The sequence below is a fragment of the Cydia fagiglandana genome, chromosome 22 (assembly GCF_963556715.1).
Source record: "Cydia fagiglandana chromosome 22, ilCydFagi1.1, whole genome shotgun sequence".
Lineage (NCBI taxonomy): Eukaryota > Metazoa > Arthropoda > Insecta > Lepidoptera > Tortricidae > Cydia > Cydia fagiglandana.
The window spans coordinates 2985921-3000824 of NC_085953.1; the positions used below are offsets into that span (position 1 = coordinate 2985921).

The following is a 14904-nucleotide window of genomic DNA, read 5'->3' on the forward strand; positions in this document are numbered from 1 at the left end:
TCATTCGATTCGATAGAGCGAGATTACTAGTACGGGAGAAATGTTTTGTGCCGCGTAAGATTCGCGAGGCGATTGAAATTGGACGCCGACCTAATTTCAATCGAGACGGAGGCTGGATGTTGCCACCTGCATGGAAGCCTATAATTCCTGGTATTAGGCGGGATGTGCGTTGTGACGATCGCGTGGACATAGTGAGTGCAGTGTGCTTGATGCCAGTCGATGCAGCCGCCCTACCAGACCTTGACCTGACAACTCCGGCTGCGGAGTGCACCGCGCCCCCCGCCCCCGCTCTGTCAGCGCGCGCGCAACGAGCGACGAGGCGAGCGGCGCGATCAGTGCACGAGTTGCAGCCGCCGCGAGCACTCGAGCCTGAGGAAGGACCCCCGACGGGCCCGAAACATGTCGCCAATAGCGACTAAAAATTCAAGTGAGTGAAACCGTTGTCGTATAAACAATCTTGCTAAATGTTGGTAGCACAGATATCGGTCTAAAGTTAGTGGGTTCAGAGCTGCTACCAGATTTAAATAAAGGAATTACTTTACTATGTTTCATTAGATCAGGAAACTCGCCGCAATCAACACTGTTGTTAAATATAACTACCAAGTCAGGCGCTACAATTTCTACTAAGGATTTGACAGCATGGACAGAGACTCCCCAGAGGTCACTAGTTTTTTTGACATTAATTGATTTAAACGCCTTTATTACATCTGAGGTACAAACATGTTCAAAATGAAGGTCTCCACAACACTCTGGAGCGTTATCTTTTAATAATGTAACAGCAGATGAGGGTGATGAATTTAATAATAATAATTTGGGGGTTGGGGTTAACCCACTACACTTTACTTATTTCTAAATCTCAGTAATACTAACTTAAAAAAAAACTGACGATGGTTTTTTTAAATGTATTTGCATAGTGACAACTATTATAATTTATTTGCCCTATTGACCCATTCGAAGAAAGAAGATGAAGAAAATAAATTTATTCAGGACGCTACTACTATTGCTGATTTCAACTTTCCACTTTGTACAGGGGTGAAACGATTAAAATACAATGTTGTCAAGAAGTATAAACAGAGGTTATCATATAAATCACTTTATAATAATAATCTCGATTTTCTGCACGTTTGTATTCTTGTACATTCATTGATTAACTTATAAGTTTGAAATTGTTTTGACGACCGGTCTGGCCTAGTGGGGAGTGACTCTGCCTGTGAAGCCGATGGTCCCGGGTTCGAATCCTGGTAAGGGCATTTATTTGTATGATGATACAGATATTTGTTCCTGAGTCATGGTTCTTGAGCTTACCGTGGGGCTTAGTCAATTTGTGTAAAAAAATGTCCTATAATATTTATTAAAAAAAATTGTTGCCGCACCTTTGAAGCTGCCCAAATGTTGTAGTACCTTTCAATCAAGCAATTATAGCATTTATTTTCAGGCAGCTAAGGCCCATATATTTACCTATTACAAACTAACATATATACAATAATAAAAATCTCTAAGAAATCATATTCGTGACGCAGTTTTCTGTTGCGGCGGCGTCACCTGCTCTGGTGTACGATTCGGCAGATTCCCACGGAACCGCCGAAATATCAAGAAGCTAAAGCTTGTTTGAAGCTCCAGGCTACCATAGGCTACGTAGCCCCGTAGTTTATTAATCACATTGTCTGAATAGTCAAGCCGCATACTAGTTTGCCACCATTGTGTTATTTAAAACACTGCAGCATTAGTTTTAATCATTTGTATGTTATGAAATAGCTCATTAAATTGCTACATATGATTCACCTATGATTGGTGTTTCACAACATTACAGCATTAAACGTGAATAGTGTGATATTTATTACAAGGGAATAAGGTTTAGTTTTCTTTGGAAGACACAATTTCACTCGCTTTCATTTTCTTTAAAAAATACTTCGGAAAAATCAAGAAAAATCCTTAAATACAGAATAAACTTACTTACTTTGTTGGCGCGGTGACCCAAAATGAGTCTTGGCCTCCAACACAAGACCACAAAATACAGAAAAAAAAACATAATAAAAATACAGAAATACAGAATAAAGATAATTTTATTTACAATACAATACAAATACTCTTAGGGCCAGTTGCACCAACCACATTTAACGGACTGATTATCCTGCCTGATTATGAACGGCAGTGTAATACTAAGGTCGCGTCCAGAAACTCGCGAACTAAATTGACATGAGTTTGACAAATAAAATGATACCAGGAATAAGCAAAGAAAAAATAGTCACGGGTATATTATGTCGATAAAATGATATCGATATGTAGGTAAGTAAGTTATTGCACTTTACTACCCATGTCATAATTATAAAGGGGTCCGAAACGATTTCGATTTAATATGAATGTGACGAGAAAAGTGGTTGATTGGATTGTAAGATTGTGACGTTACCAATCAAATCAGGAGGTGCCGATGCGAAACTGACAAATTTCAATTTTTAGTATGCAGGTTTGGGGGCAAGTTGTATATTTCAAGAGTTCGGTTGTCGCCATAAATCTAAAACTGGTGATTTAATTTTATACATGTGGCCGGTACACACAAATAAAATGAGAAATTAATCACATTGTACAAAAAATTTCCCCGTTTGGACCGGCCTTTTCTTTGTATTTTGAACCAAAATCACTATTTCTATGTCCTATCACCTAACTTGTTACTTTTAGCTGTAAGTTTTCCTAACAAATAAAACAAAATAAAATATTTATTTAGTTACAATATGTTTAAGTACATTACAATTACAATATCCTTGTATAAAATTGCACAATTTTCGAAATACCAAGTAACATTTGTAAAATAACTTGAACATACATTTTAACCGACCGCGCAACAGTAGCGCCACTAGCGGTGAATTATCGCGATATTCTCTAATTCAAACTTTTTGAAAATATCGATATGAACAGCAGTGGCCAAACTGTGGTATCATTTGTGCACATTGACCTGTCAATTTAGTTCGCGAGATTCTGGAGACAACTGTAATGCAAAATATGTCAAATCAATATAAAATCAAGATCAGATTTTAATGATTCGAATTCCGCTCCGACACTGAACGCCCGACCTTCACAGCTGATATTAACCGCAACTAGTACAGCATGAATGACATTTGAGTGTTATATGTATATTATTATAAAAGATCTAGATTATATGTATAACATACTAGCCTTAGCCCGCGACTTTGTCTGCGTGGACTTAGTAACAGCAGCTAGAGTAAGTATAGCGCCTGGTAAAGTCTAATGGCAATCACGCGATTCCGTGATTTCGTCGCTTTGCTATATACAGGTGGCTAAAAGTACATCCGTTCCACACCAAATTTGGTGGCTAGCCATAAGCCGCGCGTGGCGCTGTCGCCACCTAGTGGCCATATCTGTCCTGATCGTAACAGACGCGTTTTGTTGGAGAGTGAGTCTTCTGTACCTAGTACTATTATTTATTCTTTGATTTCAGGGAAATGGCGGGCGGCGTGCTGTGGTCGCGGCGGCTCGCGGCGCGCATGCGCGTGCTGCGCGGGCTCGTGCGCGACACGCGCCGCTCGTTGCGCGACGTCGCCGACGCACTGGAGCTGGGTAAGTGAGAGCGAGATGGCTGAGTTAGAGGGAGACGGGCGGCGTGCTGTGGTCGCGGCGGCTCGCGGCGTGCATGCGCGTGCTGCGCGGGCTCGTGCGCGACACGCGCCGCTCGCTGCGCGACGTTGCCGACGCACTGGAGCTGGGTAAGTGAGAGCGAGACGGCTGAGTTAGAGGGAGACGGGCAGCGGAGCTCGGTAGACATTCTTCTTCTCTCTCTCTTCTCTTCTTCTATCTTTTACTGTCCCATTACTTTTACCCTTTTGCCATAAGATACCTTTTAAAATGCAGTTGAAAAGATGGCTTCCTCCTCCAAAGTCCTGGATACTAAGGACCAGATGAACTGTCAGGAGTAAAGGCGTCTATAAAAAAATGTTATATGACAATGCCTATACTGATAGGATGATCGAATAGGATCCATCAACTATTTCTTGTTGTCATTCTGTTCCATCAGTCAGGAGACAATAGTAGCGTAGTTTCTTAGAAGAGCTGCTGTAGCATGTTCTACAAACGTGCTTAGTAGATGTCCCATTGTGGAAAGGCCTTATAACTACCAAAAAATTCAAGTTTGGTTCATTTAAATAAGAAATAACTAGTATTTTAAGAGTGACCCAGGAGACCGTAACCATGGCAGCTAGTGAAAAGAAAAAGTTGATTCAAGTTGTATAGCATAGCTACATTATAACAACTAGAGATGCACCGGATATCCGGTTACTATCCGGTATCCGGCCTATTTGGCCACTATTTTACTATCCGGGCGGATACCGGATAGTGACCTACTATCCGGCCGAATACCGTATAGTAACATTGCTTGATTTCGGAGTAAACAAATTGGATTTAAGAAACAGACACGGTCATAATCGTACTTGTTTATTATTTTAAAACAATTTAATAATTTCATTGACTTGGACGCGCAGTCGTTTCGAACCTAATAGAAATGAGTCCGCGCGAACGTTCACTAGGAAACAAGTCAAACCTGCTGCAGAATGCGCACCTGAAAAACCGAAATGTAGGTATAGTACCGTTGGCCGTATATCCGGCGGCCGGATACCGGATATTCGGCTGATGGACAGGCCGAATATCCGGTATCCGGTATCCGGCCAAACAACTATCCGTTGCATCTCTAATACTTAATAACGTGTTTATTTATTTCTAAATATTGCAGACATGAGAGACGTCTCCAGCCGCGTCGAAGAAATAGGAGACGCATCGGGGCGTCCGGCAGCCATTGTTGTTCTGGGGACCAGCGCCGCCGCGCGGGCGCGCTTGCTGCATTCCCTCCTCGGGCGTCGCCTGCTGCCAGAACCGGCGCCAAATCATTGCCGCTGGGTAAGTCAGGATTTGATTATCCTTTTTAGGGTTCCGTACCCAAAGGGTAAAACGGGACCCTATTACTAAGACTCCGCTGTCCGTCCGTCCGTCTGTCACCAGGCTGTATCTCACGAACAGTTATAGCTAGACAGTTGAAATTTTCACAGATGATGTATTTCTGTTGCCGCTATAACAACAAATACTAAAAACCGGGCAAGTGCGAGTCGGACTCGCGCACGAAGGGTTCCGTACCATAATGCAAAAAAAAAACAAAAAAAAGCAAAAAAAAAACGGTCACCCATCCAAGTACTGACCACTCCCGACGTTGCTTAACTTTGGTCAAAAATCACGTTTGTTGTATGGGAGCCCCATTTAATTCTTTATTTTATTCTGTTATTAGTATTTGTTGTTACAGCGGCAACAGAAATACATCATCTGTGAAAATTTCAACTGTCTAGCTATCACGGTTCGTGAGATACAGCCTGGTGACAGACGGACGGACGGACGGACGGACAGCGAAGTCTTAGTAATAGGGTCCCGTTTTATCCTTTGGGTACGGAACCCTACAAAGTACGGAACCCTCGGTGGGCGAGTCTGACTCGCACTTGTTTAAGCTTTCGAACCTTAAAACTAAAAAAAAAATTACATCCATAAGTCACTTGTGTCTGCCGATAATTATCGTAACGTGTTAGGAACGCAGGAAGTGTAGGTATCAATCAGAAATTTTTACCTCTCTGAACTCTTTACTTATGCAATCGAATGCATATACGACCGTTAAAGCCACATATGTGTCGCTTAACTTCAAACTCGGGTAAATCCATTCGACCCTCTCAGCAAATATCTACCCTATTACCTTTTCTTAATACCAAAATCGCATAATCTGACAGATGGATTTACCCGAGTTCGAAGTTAAGCGACTCATATATACTTTGCTATTCGCAAAACTATTAAAATTTTAAACCTTTCCTTCCTACTGACCTAGAGATATAAAATTTGGCAAGAAGTAATAAGGCAATAACTTACACGGGTTAGCACAAGCAAAAGGAAGAATCTGATACACCAAGGCGCTTAACTTCAAACTCGGGTAAATCCATCTGACAGATTATGCTATTTTGGTATTAACAAATGGAAATACCCTAGGGTAGATATTTGCTGAGAGGGTCGAATGGATTTACCCAAGTTTAAAGTTAAGCGACACAATTATTGAAATATGATGCGGAAGGGTAGAAAGTAATACCACTATAGTTGGGTAAATCTTTAATAGAAAACTGTTGGCTTTATATACTAATTTACACTGGAATGAAGATTATTATTGAAGCATGAAAGAGAATTATAATTTATCTATTTGTAAGCTGATCAGCTTTGGTCAGCTGTGTGGCCTCACTACATTATGTTTTCAGCAAACAATATTAATATGAAATTTTAATTCTTCTTTCAGCTCCGGATACAGTATGGTAGCAGCACCCAAGTGCATCTCACGCTCGGTAACTCGGAATTCGAGCTGGTCGAAGATTTGGAGTGCAACAAGGCTCCTTGGGAAACTTTGCCGCTTGAAGTAAGACTGATTTCGATTAAATCAATATTCTTCTGTCTCAGACATTTTTTCTGCGTGCGATTATGGTGTCGTGTGATTTCTAAACTGGACTTCAGCTTATACTAATGTGTTCTCGGAACTTCTGTAGGAACTAATTTATTTACCAGTTGCTCATCTGTGAATCGAAACATTGTTAAGGTGGCCACTGACGAGCCTTCCGACAGTCCAAATAGCGTGGCTGCAAACCAAAATCGGTCCGTGAATGTCAAAAACGTACGATGTTTAATATTAGGATGCCGTCCATTTGGAAGAATCCATTGTAACGGCATCCATTTGGAAGGCTCGTCAGTGGCCTGCTTTAATTAACTGGACTTTAGTTTCACCTTAATGTTGGAAGGCAGTTGCTGCAGTCGTGAGCCTATCACACCCGCACAATTCAACACAAATAAGGCTATACATTTTTTTTTTTTTTTTTTTATTTATTTAGAACACAAACAGTCACATAATACAAATGGATTTTTAGTACAATGTAGTGTACGTAACATACTTAAGAAACAGACCTGGAGGTTCATTAATGAGTAGGTATATAATGTTAACATACAGTCAGCAGCAGATATACCTGAGCGGGCAAGGTGTCCAAGAAAACATATACACTTCAATCGTCACAAAAATAAGGACATCTAAGATGTCATTTTCACGTAGGCTTTCAGTTCGTCACAAATACCTTAACTTCTGAGTTTTTCTTTAACACATACACCCTTATTTAATCACAATGACAATAACGGTTAAAAAGTCAGTGGTAACTAAGCAATCAAATTCAAGCTGCTGTCATTAATACCTACACGCACTGCCAATCACGTACGTCAGCAGCCAGGGTGCTACCAGTTGTTATTTCAATGGTAACTAAGCATCAACATTTTATCTGTTTAACTTTAAAATAAATACTGCAGCGCTACGAATTGACACCTCCTTTCTTAAAGAAGTATTTTATCGTTAAGTGTCAAACTTATACAATAAATAAATAGGTTCTACTAGAATGATCGGTTTTTTTTATTTTAACTGTCATATGCGGCTGTTCTTCCAAATCGTTGATCATATTATATATCTATGTTAATATATTTATTTAGCCCACTTATTGTAGTAAAATATACTATACAGGGTGGCCCATTTAGATCGGCCAATATGGGAAAATCTGATACTATAAGATATACACCGATCTCTTCTTAGGAATCATGTCATCGATTTTAGTAACACGAAAAACTGCATTCATACATTTAAAAAAATGTGTACTCAGCTCGGGAATTGAACCCCGAACGTTCTGAAAAATAAAACTAAGACTATTTCTATTTAGATATCAATTGTGTAGGTCTTAAGCAATAAATGTTACTATGAAACATGATGTCTGAAATTAATAAAATGCAGTGTTTTCATATCCTTTAATTTAATTTAGTCAGTTTTCGAAGAGACCAGCATCTTTAGGGTTCCGTACCCAAAGGGTAAAACGGGACCCTATTACTAAGACTCTGCTATCCGTCCGTCTGTCCATCCATCCGTCCGTCCGTCCGTCTGTCACCAGGCTGTATCTCAGGAACGGTGATAGCTAGACAGTTATATCATGGCTATATCATGCATGTGAACAGCGTGTCGAATGTCATCAAAAACTGTAAAGTCGTTATGTACGCGGATGACATGTGCCTGTTGTTCGCCGGCAGATGTGTCACAGACATGGTGGACAAAGTGCAGGAGGACTTTGAGAATATAACCAGGTGGGCGCATGACAATTAGGGATTGCAATCCGGTCTGGTTTTGAATCCGGCCGGATCCGGCCGGATTTTGGCCTCAATCCGGCGGATCCGGCCGGATCCGGCCGGATTGGTATTGCGGATAAAAAATTCATCAAGTCACATATTTTATCATGTATTTCGCGTTATATGCGAAGTTAAGGCTATTTTTTTATAGATTAATAAAAACGGGTATTTTAACAGGAGACCTAGGCTCTCCGAAACATGTCGCGCGATTGACTAAAAACAAGTGAGTCGAAACCGTAAATTATTCAATGTTAGTATGTCTCACAACAGTTTAAATTCGATGACGGCTGTTTTAAGTTTCAAAAATCAACGTTTTTATTACTTAACTACAAATGAAATCTTCTTTTTCTCTTAAAATATCTATAGCCGAACCCACATTTCCCACAAAAAGGTGCTCTCAATTCAACCATTTTAGTTTTAACAAACAAAATCAATAAACGATACAAGTATACATTAAAACATTTAGTCACACAAAACATTTTCCCGCTTTATTTAGTAGCATAATAATAACAAAATAATCTTCTATATCCCCACGCAAGCCTATCAAAAGACCGGGATTTATAGGCCCGTGAAGTCCAAAAAGGAGATACAAAATAACATATAAATAATAATGATAAATAAATATTATAGGACATTTTAACACAAATTGACTAAGCCCCACGGTAAGCTCAAGAAAGCTTGTGTTGTTGGTACTCAGACAACGATATATAATATACAAATATGTACTTAAATACATAGAAAGCAACCATGACTCAGGAACAAATATCTGAGCTCATCACACAAATAATTGTCCTTACCGGGATTCGAACCCAGGATCGCGGCTTCACAGGCAAGGTCACTACTCACTACCCACTAGGTCAGACCGGTCGTCAAAAGTCAACATATATTCCTCTATTTAATTACTTTTAATTCGACAAAACATTTAACTTATCTGCTGAAGTGCTGAATGAAGTTTTATAAATATTTATTCATTATATTTTAAATGCAGGTAACACTTATTATATATAAGTGGGCTATAATGGTTTGTACGAAAAAAAACGAAAGAACATGTACATAAAATTACTATGTAACAACACAATAAATTGAATATAAACCAATCCAGTACTTACGGTGCACGGAAATCTCAACGCTACGACGACACATATTTCGTTGGCTAGAAGACTGGCGTCAACACAAGTTGTTGTGTTGCTATTTGCGAGCGAGAAAATTCGAATATTGGCGAGAACTTTTAAATTTTAGCAGTGTTTTAAGCTGTTATTTTATATTTTAGCGCTTTGTTTCACTTTACCGGATCCGGGACCGGACCCGGTGAATTTTTCCGGATCCGGTAACTTGAAAAATGTGCCGGATCCGGCCGGATTACCGGATCCGCCGGACCGGATTGCAATCCCTAATGACAATGGAATAATTTTAAACATCAGTAAAACGAAATGTATGATTCTACACTCCCCATATAATAAAGTAGCGAAAACTATATTGCCTAGCGATATTAACGTCATAGGACATTCATATCAATGTTTATATTTAAATAAATGTAATTGCACGTGTAATAAAATAGAATTAGTTAACGAATTTAGATATTTAGGACTTTTCATTGACAAACACTTTAACTGGAAATTACACATTAATCAAGTATGCAACAAACTAACTTCTATACTGGGTCAGTTCTACCATTTAAATCGAATAGTTAATAGACGCACACTGCACATTGTCTACCATGCACTCGCTGACGCATTGATAAGCTATGGTCTCAGTTGCTATGGGCTTACCTTTAAATCGTATCTGGATACAATAAAGCAACTGCAGTTAAGATTAATTAAATATTTGGTTGATAAAAACACTAAACAAAGGCATAGGTATAATTACGATCTACTTTTTTCAACATGTGGTATTCTTCCCGTGCAATGTAAGGTCGTATATTTGAATATTTTGTGTAGCTATTATAGTGAAGAATGTAAGGTAAAAAGAATAAGTAAACGTACTACTAGATCAACTAAAATAATTAAGCTATTGCAACCTTCAGTTAAAAATTACTACGGAAAAAGAACAAGAGAATATATTATTCCAAAGATTTATAATGAATACCCACTATTGCTAGATGAAAATAAGTTAAGAATAGGCAGTTTGAAATTACAACTCAAAAAACTGTTACTAGATAAGTATAAGATCTCAAATACATAAAACTTAGTCCTAAAACAAACGAATGCATTTAAAACTACATATAAACTAACATACATAACATAATTATAATATAATTTTAATAATATAGTAACTTCTAAAATTTATGTAAATAAGGACTACTCACGCACCTGCGTGCACTAATTAATGAACTGCATCCAATAATGAACCCTATTTTGACCTGAAAGAGACCGTAATCGTTATAACAAATGGTGACAATACGTTTAGCGCGAGCCGTGCGGCGCAAGTACTTACCGAACGATAGTAGGTACGTATTGCGTCGAAATAGGGTTTATTACAGGCTGGCAGGCAGTTGTGTGTTGTTGATATCTATTACCTACCTAAGTACTATTGTTGATTTTAGTTTAGTTGAGCGCATCGCCAACAAACTGTTTTACAGTTTGGCGAAACTTTAATTATAGGTAACACTGTACTTTGTGTTCTGTTAAATAAACTAAAAAAAAAAAAAAAATTGAAATTTTCACGAATGATGTATTTCTGTTGCCGCTATTATAAGTAACAAGAAATACTAAAAACAGATAAAATAAAGATTTAAGTGGGGCTCCCATACAACAAACATGATTTTTGAGTAGTAAATATCAAATGGCATTCCGCACAGGAGTAATCTAATTAACGCCCACTGCGGGTTCAAACCTACAACGTCCTGATAGAAAGTCGTACATACGCTACATGTGACATTATCTTCAAAAATTATATAAACTAATGCGAAATTAACATAAAACCAGAAGACACAAATTAATAATAGAAATGAAATCCAAAAAAAAAACAAAAAGCTGTAATCTCTAGGTGCGTACGACTGAGATTTGAACCCGCGGTCTCTGCTTTGAAAAGCAAACGCCTGTTACTGAGACCACGACGTGCCTTGACAATTGGTTGTAAATTCGGCTTCAGTTAGCTTTTGCTATGTGTCATTCGTCTTGACGATTCTGTTAAAAGAAATAGTTTGCAGTAAGTTGACCGAGAGGCTCCTGTCAAATGGTTGAAGGGCAAAACGTGAGATAGATGTATCTGATGACAAGACTGTACTGCTTTCGATGATTGTCAAAAAGCTTTACCAGAAATTAGCATGGCTATCTTTTATTCAATATTCTACCATACTTATATGCTTTAAAGTCTATTTTTCCATATTGTTCAGATATATTTGACACGTTGACTGCTTAGATAACATTGGTTTTTTGACAGCTAAGGTATCAATGACTTGTTGTAAGTGTAGAAATTAATGAATAGCGACTGTTAACATATTTGTGACACGTTGAGCGCTCACAAGTAAATACTACCACGACAGTCAACAACTTTTTGACAGTTTAAACGTTTACCTCTCTTTGAGCACCTGGAGTGTATAGCGACTTCTGCTGCTGACTGTACATAATAACCGCAGAAAGAAAAAATAAAATTGTAATTATGAGCCATATCTACTTAAACTGTATTTACCAGTCTTCCAAACAAAATCAATATTGTTTTAGATTATAGTAGGGTAGGTAAGTAGAAAATTGGTAAATAAGTTCAAGATCAATATCTATTTTAGTATTATCGGATAAGTTGTCATCAATTTATTTTACTAGTACATTTCGATTATGTTACTTATTTTTAAACCTCTTTTCCAGGATCTCATCCGCCAAGACTCAACAGACTACTCAACCATGTTAGAAGTCGAACTGAACATTCCCATACTAAAAGACGGTCTTCGCATCATCGTCCCACCAGACATAGCTGCTGACGAGACCACCCTGCCCAAACTAAAACAAAAATACTTAGAACTCTACGAAAAACGAGATGTGATACTAAAACTGTTCAACCCCATATACTTATACGCGATAGATAGGATAGGTAAAAATGTGTTCAGTGATGATATATCGAGTGATAACGTTGTGTGCTCTAAAAGTGAGGAGGAGTTTTGGACTATGTTCGATATGTATCAGTCGCATAATAGTGAGACTGAGGAGAAAGAGTGTGTTGTTGAGAAAGTTAGGAAGTGGAAAGCTAGGGATGGCGACGATTTTGTGCTTACGGCGGAGGTGAGTAGTCTTTTTAGTTTTGCTTGCTTTAGATACAAGTTATTTATGAAGATGTGACACTTTCAGGTACAAGTTAGGTTTCCAGGTTGAAATGAAATAAGAAGCAACTGCTGTTATAATACAAGATGAAGTTGGAAATCGCTTTATTGCTCATCACCAAACTGATACCTTTTACCTTTACTTTAAAAAATAGACATAATTAATACAAACGGGTCGTAAGAAAAAAGTAATCAACACAGTCGGTACATAAACACGCATAAAATAGTCTGCTAAAAATATTCGAACCCATCAAGACTACCAGGGGTAAATTTTATTTAGCTATAAGTTTCAATTATATAAGTCTAAAGTAGCAGCAGTGTCCAAAACGCTCCTCGTTATTTGTCAAGCGCGTGTCAAACGCGGTTTTCTCCTAAACTTGTACTTGAAGTTTTATAAAATAAGATTCTGCTTCGTTAACGGAGTCATTAGTAACTAGACAAATAAATTCACACTAGAATTAGTTCGTGAAACCTACAGACAATCAGACAATTTGTTGGGCTATGAATGCTATGATATGAATAATATGATCCTACTTAATCACTCATTAACTTTACAGAACTGCTTAGACCTCCACCAAATAAAAGAGATCAACCACAACGCGCAAGTTCTCTTCGCATTATTCGCGGACAGCCAACCCGGAGAAAGAGTGGACCTTTGGTACGATGCCACAGAATCTACGGAAGAACCGTGCTGTTTAGGAGAACTGCCAGAATCGGATCAGGAATTGGTGGAAGGAATAAGGAGGTGAGCGTCTTATTAAAGTTCCAATGGATGTTTTTTAGATACGACGACACAGAATCTACGGAAGAACCGTGCTGCTTAGAACTGCCCGAATTGGACCAGGAATTGGTGGAAGGAATAAGGAGGTGAGCATCTTATTAAAGTTCCAATGGATGTTTTCTAGATACGTCGACACAGAATCTACGGAAGAACCGTGCTGCTTAGGAGAACTGCCTGAATCTGACCCGGAATTGGTAGAAGGAATGAAGAGGTGAGCGTTTTATTAAAGTTCCAATGTATGTTTTCTAGATACGATGCCACAGAATTTACGGAAGAACCGTGCTGCTTAGAACTGCCCGAATTGGACCAGGAATTGGTGGAAGGAATAAGGAGGTGAGCGTCTTATTAAAGTTCCAATGGATGTTTTCTAGATACGATGCCACAGAATCTACGGAAGAACCGTGCTGCTTAGAACTGCCCGAATTGGACCAGGAATTGGTGGAAGGAATAAGGAGGTGAGCGTCTTATTAAAGTTCCAATGGATGTTTTCTAGATACGATGCCACAAAATCTACGGGAAAACCGTGTTGCTTAGGAGAACTGCCTGAATCTGACCCGGAATTGGTGGAAGGAATAAGGAGGTGAGCGTCTTATTAAAGTTCCAATGGATGTTTTCTAGAAACGATGCCACAGAATCTACGGAAGAACCGTGCTGCTTAGAACTGCCCGAATTGGACCAGGAATTGGTGGAAGGAATAAGGAGGTGAGTCGTTTATTTGTTGAGTTTCTTCTGAAAAATACCTAAGAGCGAGTCGATGTTTGGTACGACGCCAAAGAATACAGAAGAACCATGCTGTTTATTTAGGAGAGCGACCAGAGTCTGATCAAGAGCTCGTGGAAGGTACTATAAGGTGAGTAAAGCGAGATTTTTGGTACACCTAAAACATCGGTGGAACCAAATGTAAGTTGATTTCTTATATTTGGTTTCCCCAACGCTCAAGTTCTGTTAACATTATTCGCGAACAACGAGTGGAGTGGTTATATAGGTTATAGGTTCTCGCGGCCTTGGTTTCTGCCTATTTGGCCACAACGAGTGAAGTGGTACGATGCCACAGAATCTACGGAAGAACTGCCCTAATCTGACCAGGAATTGGTGGAAGGATTAAAGTTAGTTTCTTGTTCGCTAAAGTTCCCGACGGGATTTCCCTACCCGTAGAATTCCTATAACACGACTTGATTTGCACGATATATGTGCTTGAAGTGGCATTCAAATAATCAGTATTATTTGTTTCAGACACTCGGATGATTCTCCAATAAGCAAAAGACTGACAGTAAGATATAGCGAAGAAAGACTTGAAAGACTGAGCGAGGAACGAGTGGCCTTCATGAACGAATTGTTAGAACAGTGGGAACTTATGTGTAAGTATAGCTCTTAATACGATTCACAACACTGCTCAAAGGAAACTGAACCTTATATTACATTACAACAAACAAATTATTACAACAAATATTTAAATAGCATCGCCTTGGTTAAAAGCACCAGAGGTGCTGCCATTCAAATGTGGATTGTAACTATTGCATTGAAGGTTCAAATTCTTTTGAATCTTGTAAATTGCGCTCCAACCCCAACTGAAGTCGCTCAATGAGAATTGTACATAATACGATACCTGTGACGAAACTTAGTAACGGAATTAAAATATTTGGCA

At 38.8% G+C, this 14904-nt stretch overlaps 1 protein-coding gene across 1 annotated transcript in view; it reads left to right on the plus strand.

The window, feature by feature from the left end:
- Window positions 1-14904, plus strand: part of LOC134675651 (dual serine/threonine and tyrosine protein kinase-like) — a 52782-nt gene that overhangs the window by 12769 nt on the left and 25109 nt on the right. The window contains exons 2-7 of the mRNA XM_063533981.1: window positions 3455-3719; window positions 4739-4902; window positions 6323-6439; window positions 12030-12440; window positions 13036-13223; window positions 14493-14617. Of these exons, the coding sequence (XP_063390051.1) occupies window positions 3647-3719; window positions 4739-4902; window positions 6323-6439; window positions 12030-12440; window positions 13036-13223; window positions 14493-14617 (1078 nt within the window). The 5' untranslated portion in view covers window positions 3455-3646. The remainder of the gene's footprint in view (window positions 1-3454; window positions 3720-4738; window positions 4903-6322; window positions 6440-12029; window positions 12441-13035; window positions 13224-14492; window positions 14618-14904) is intronic.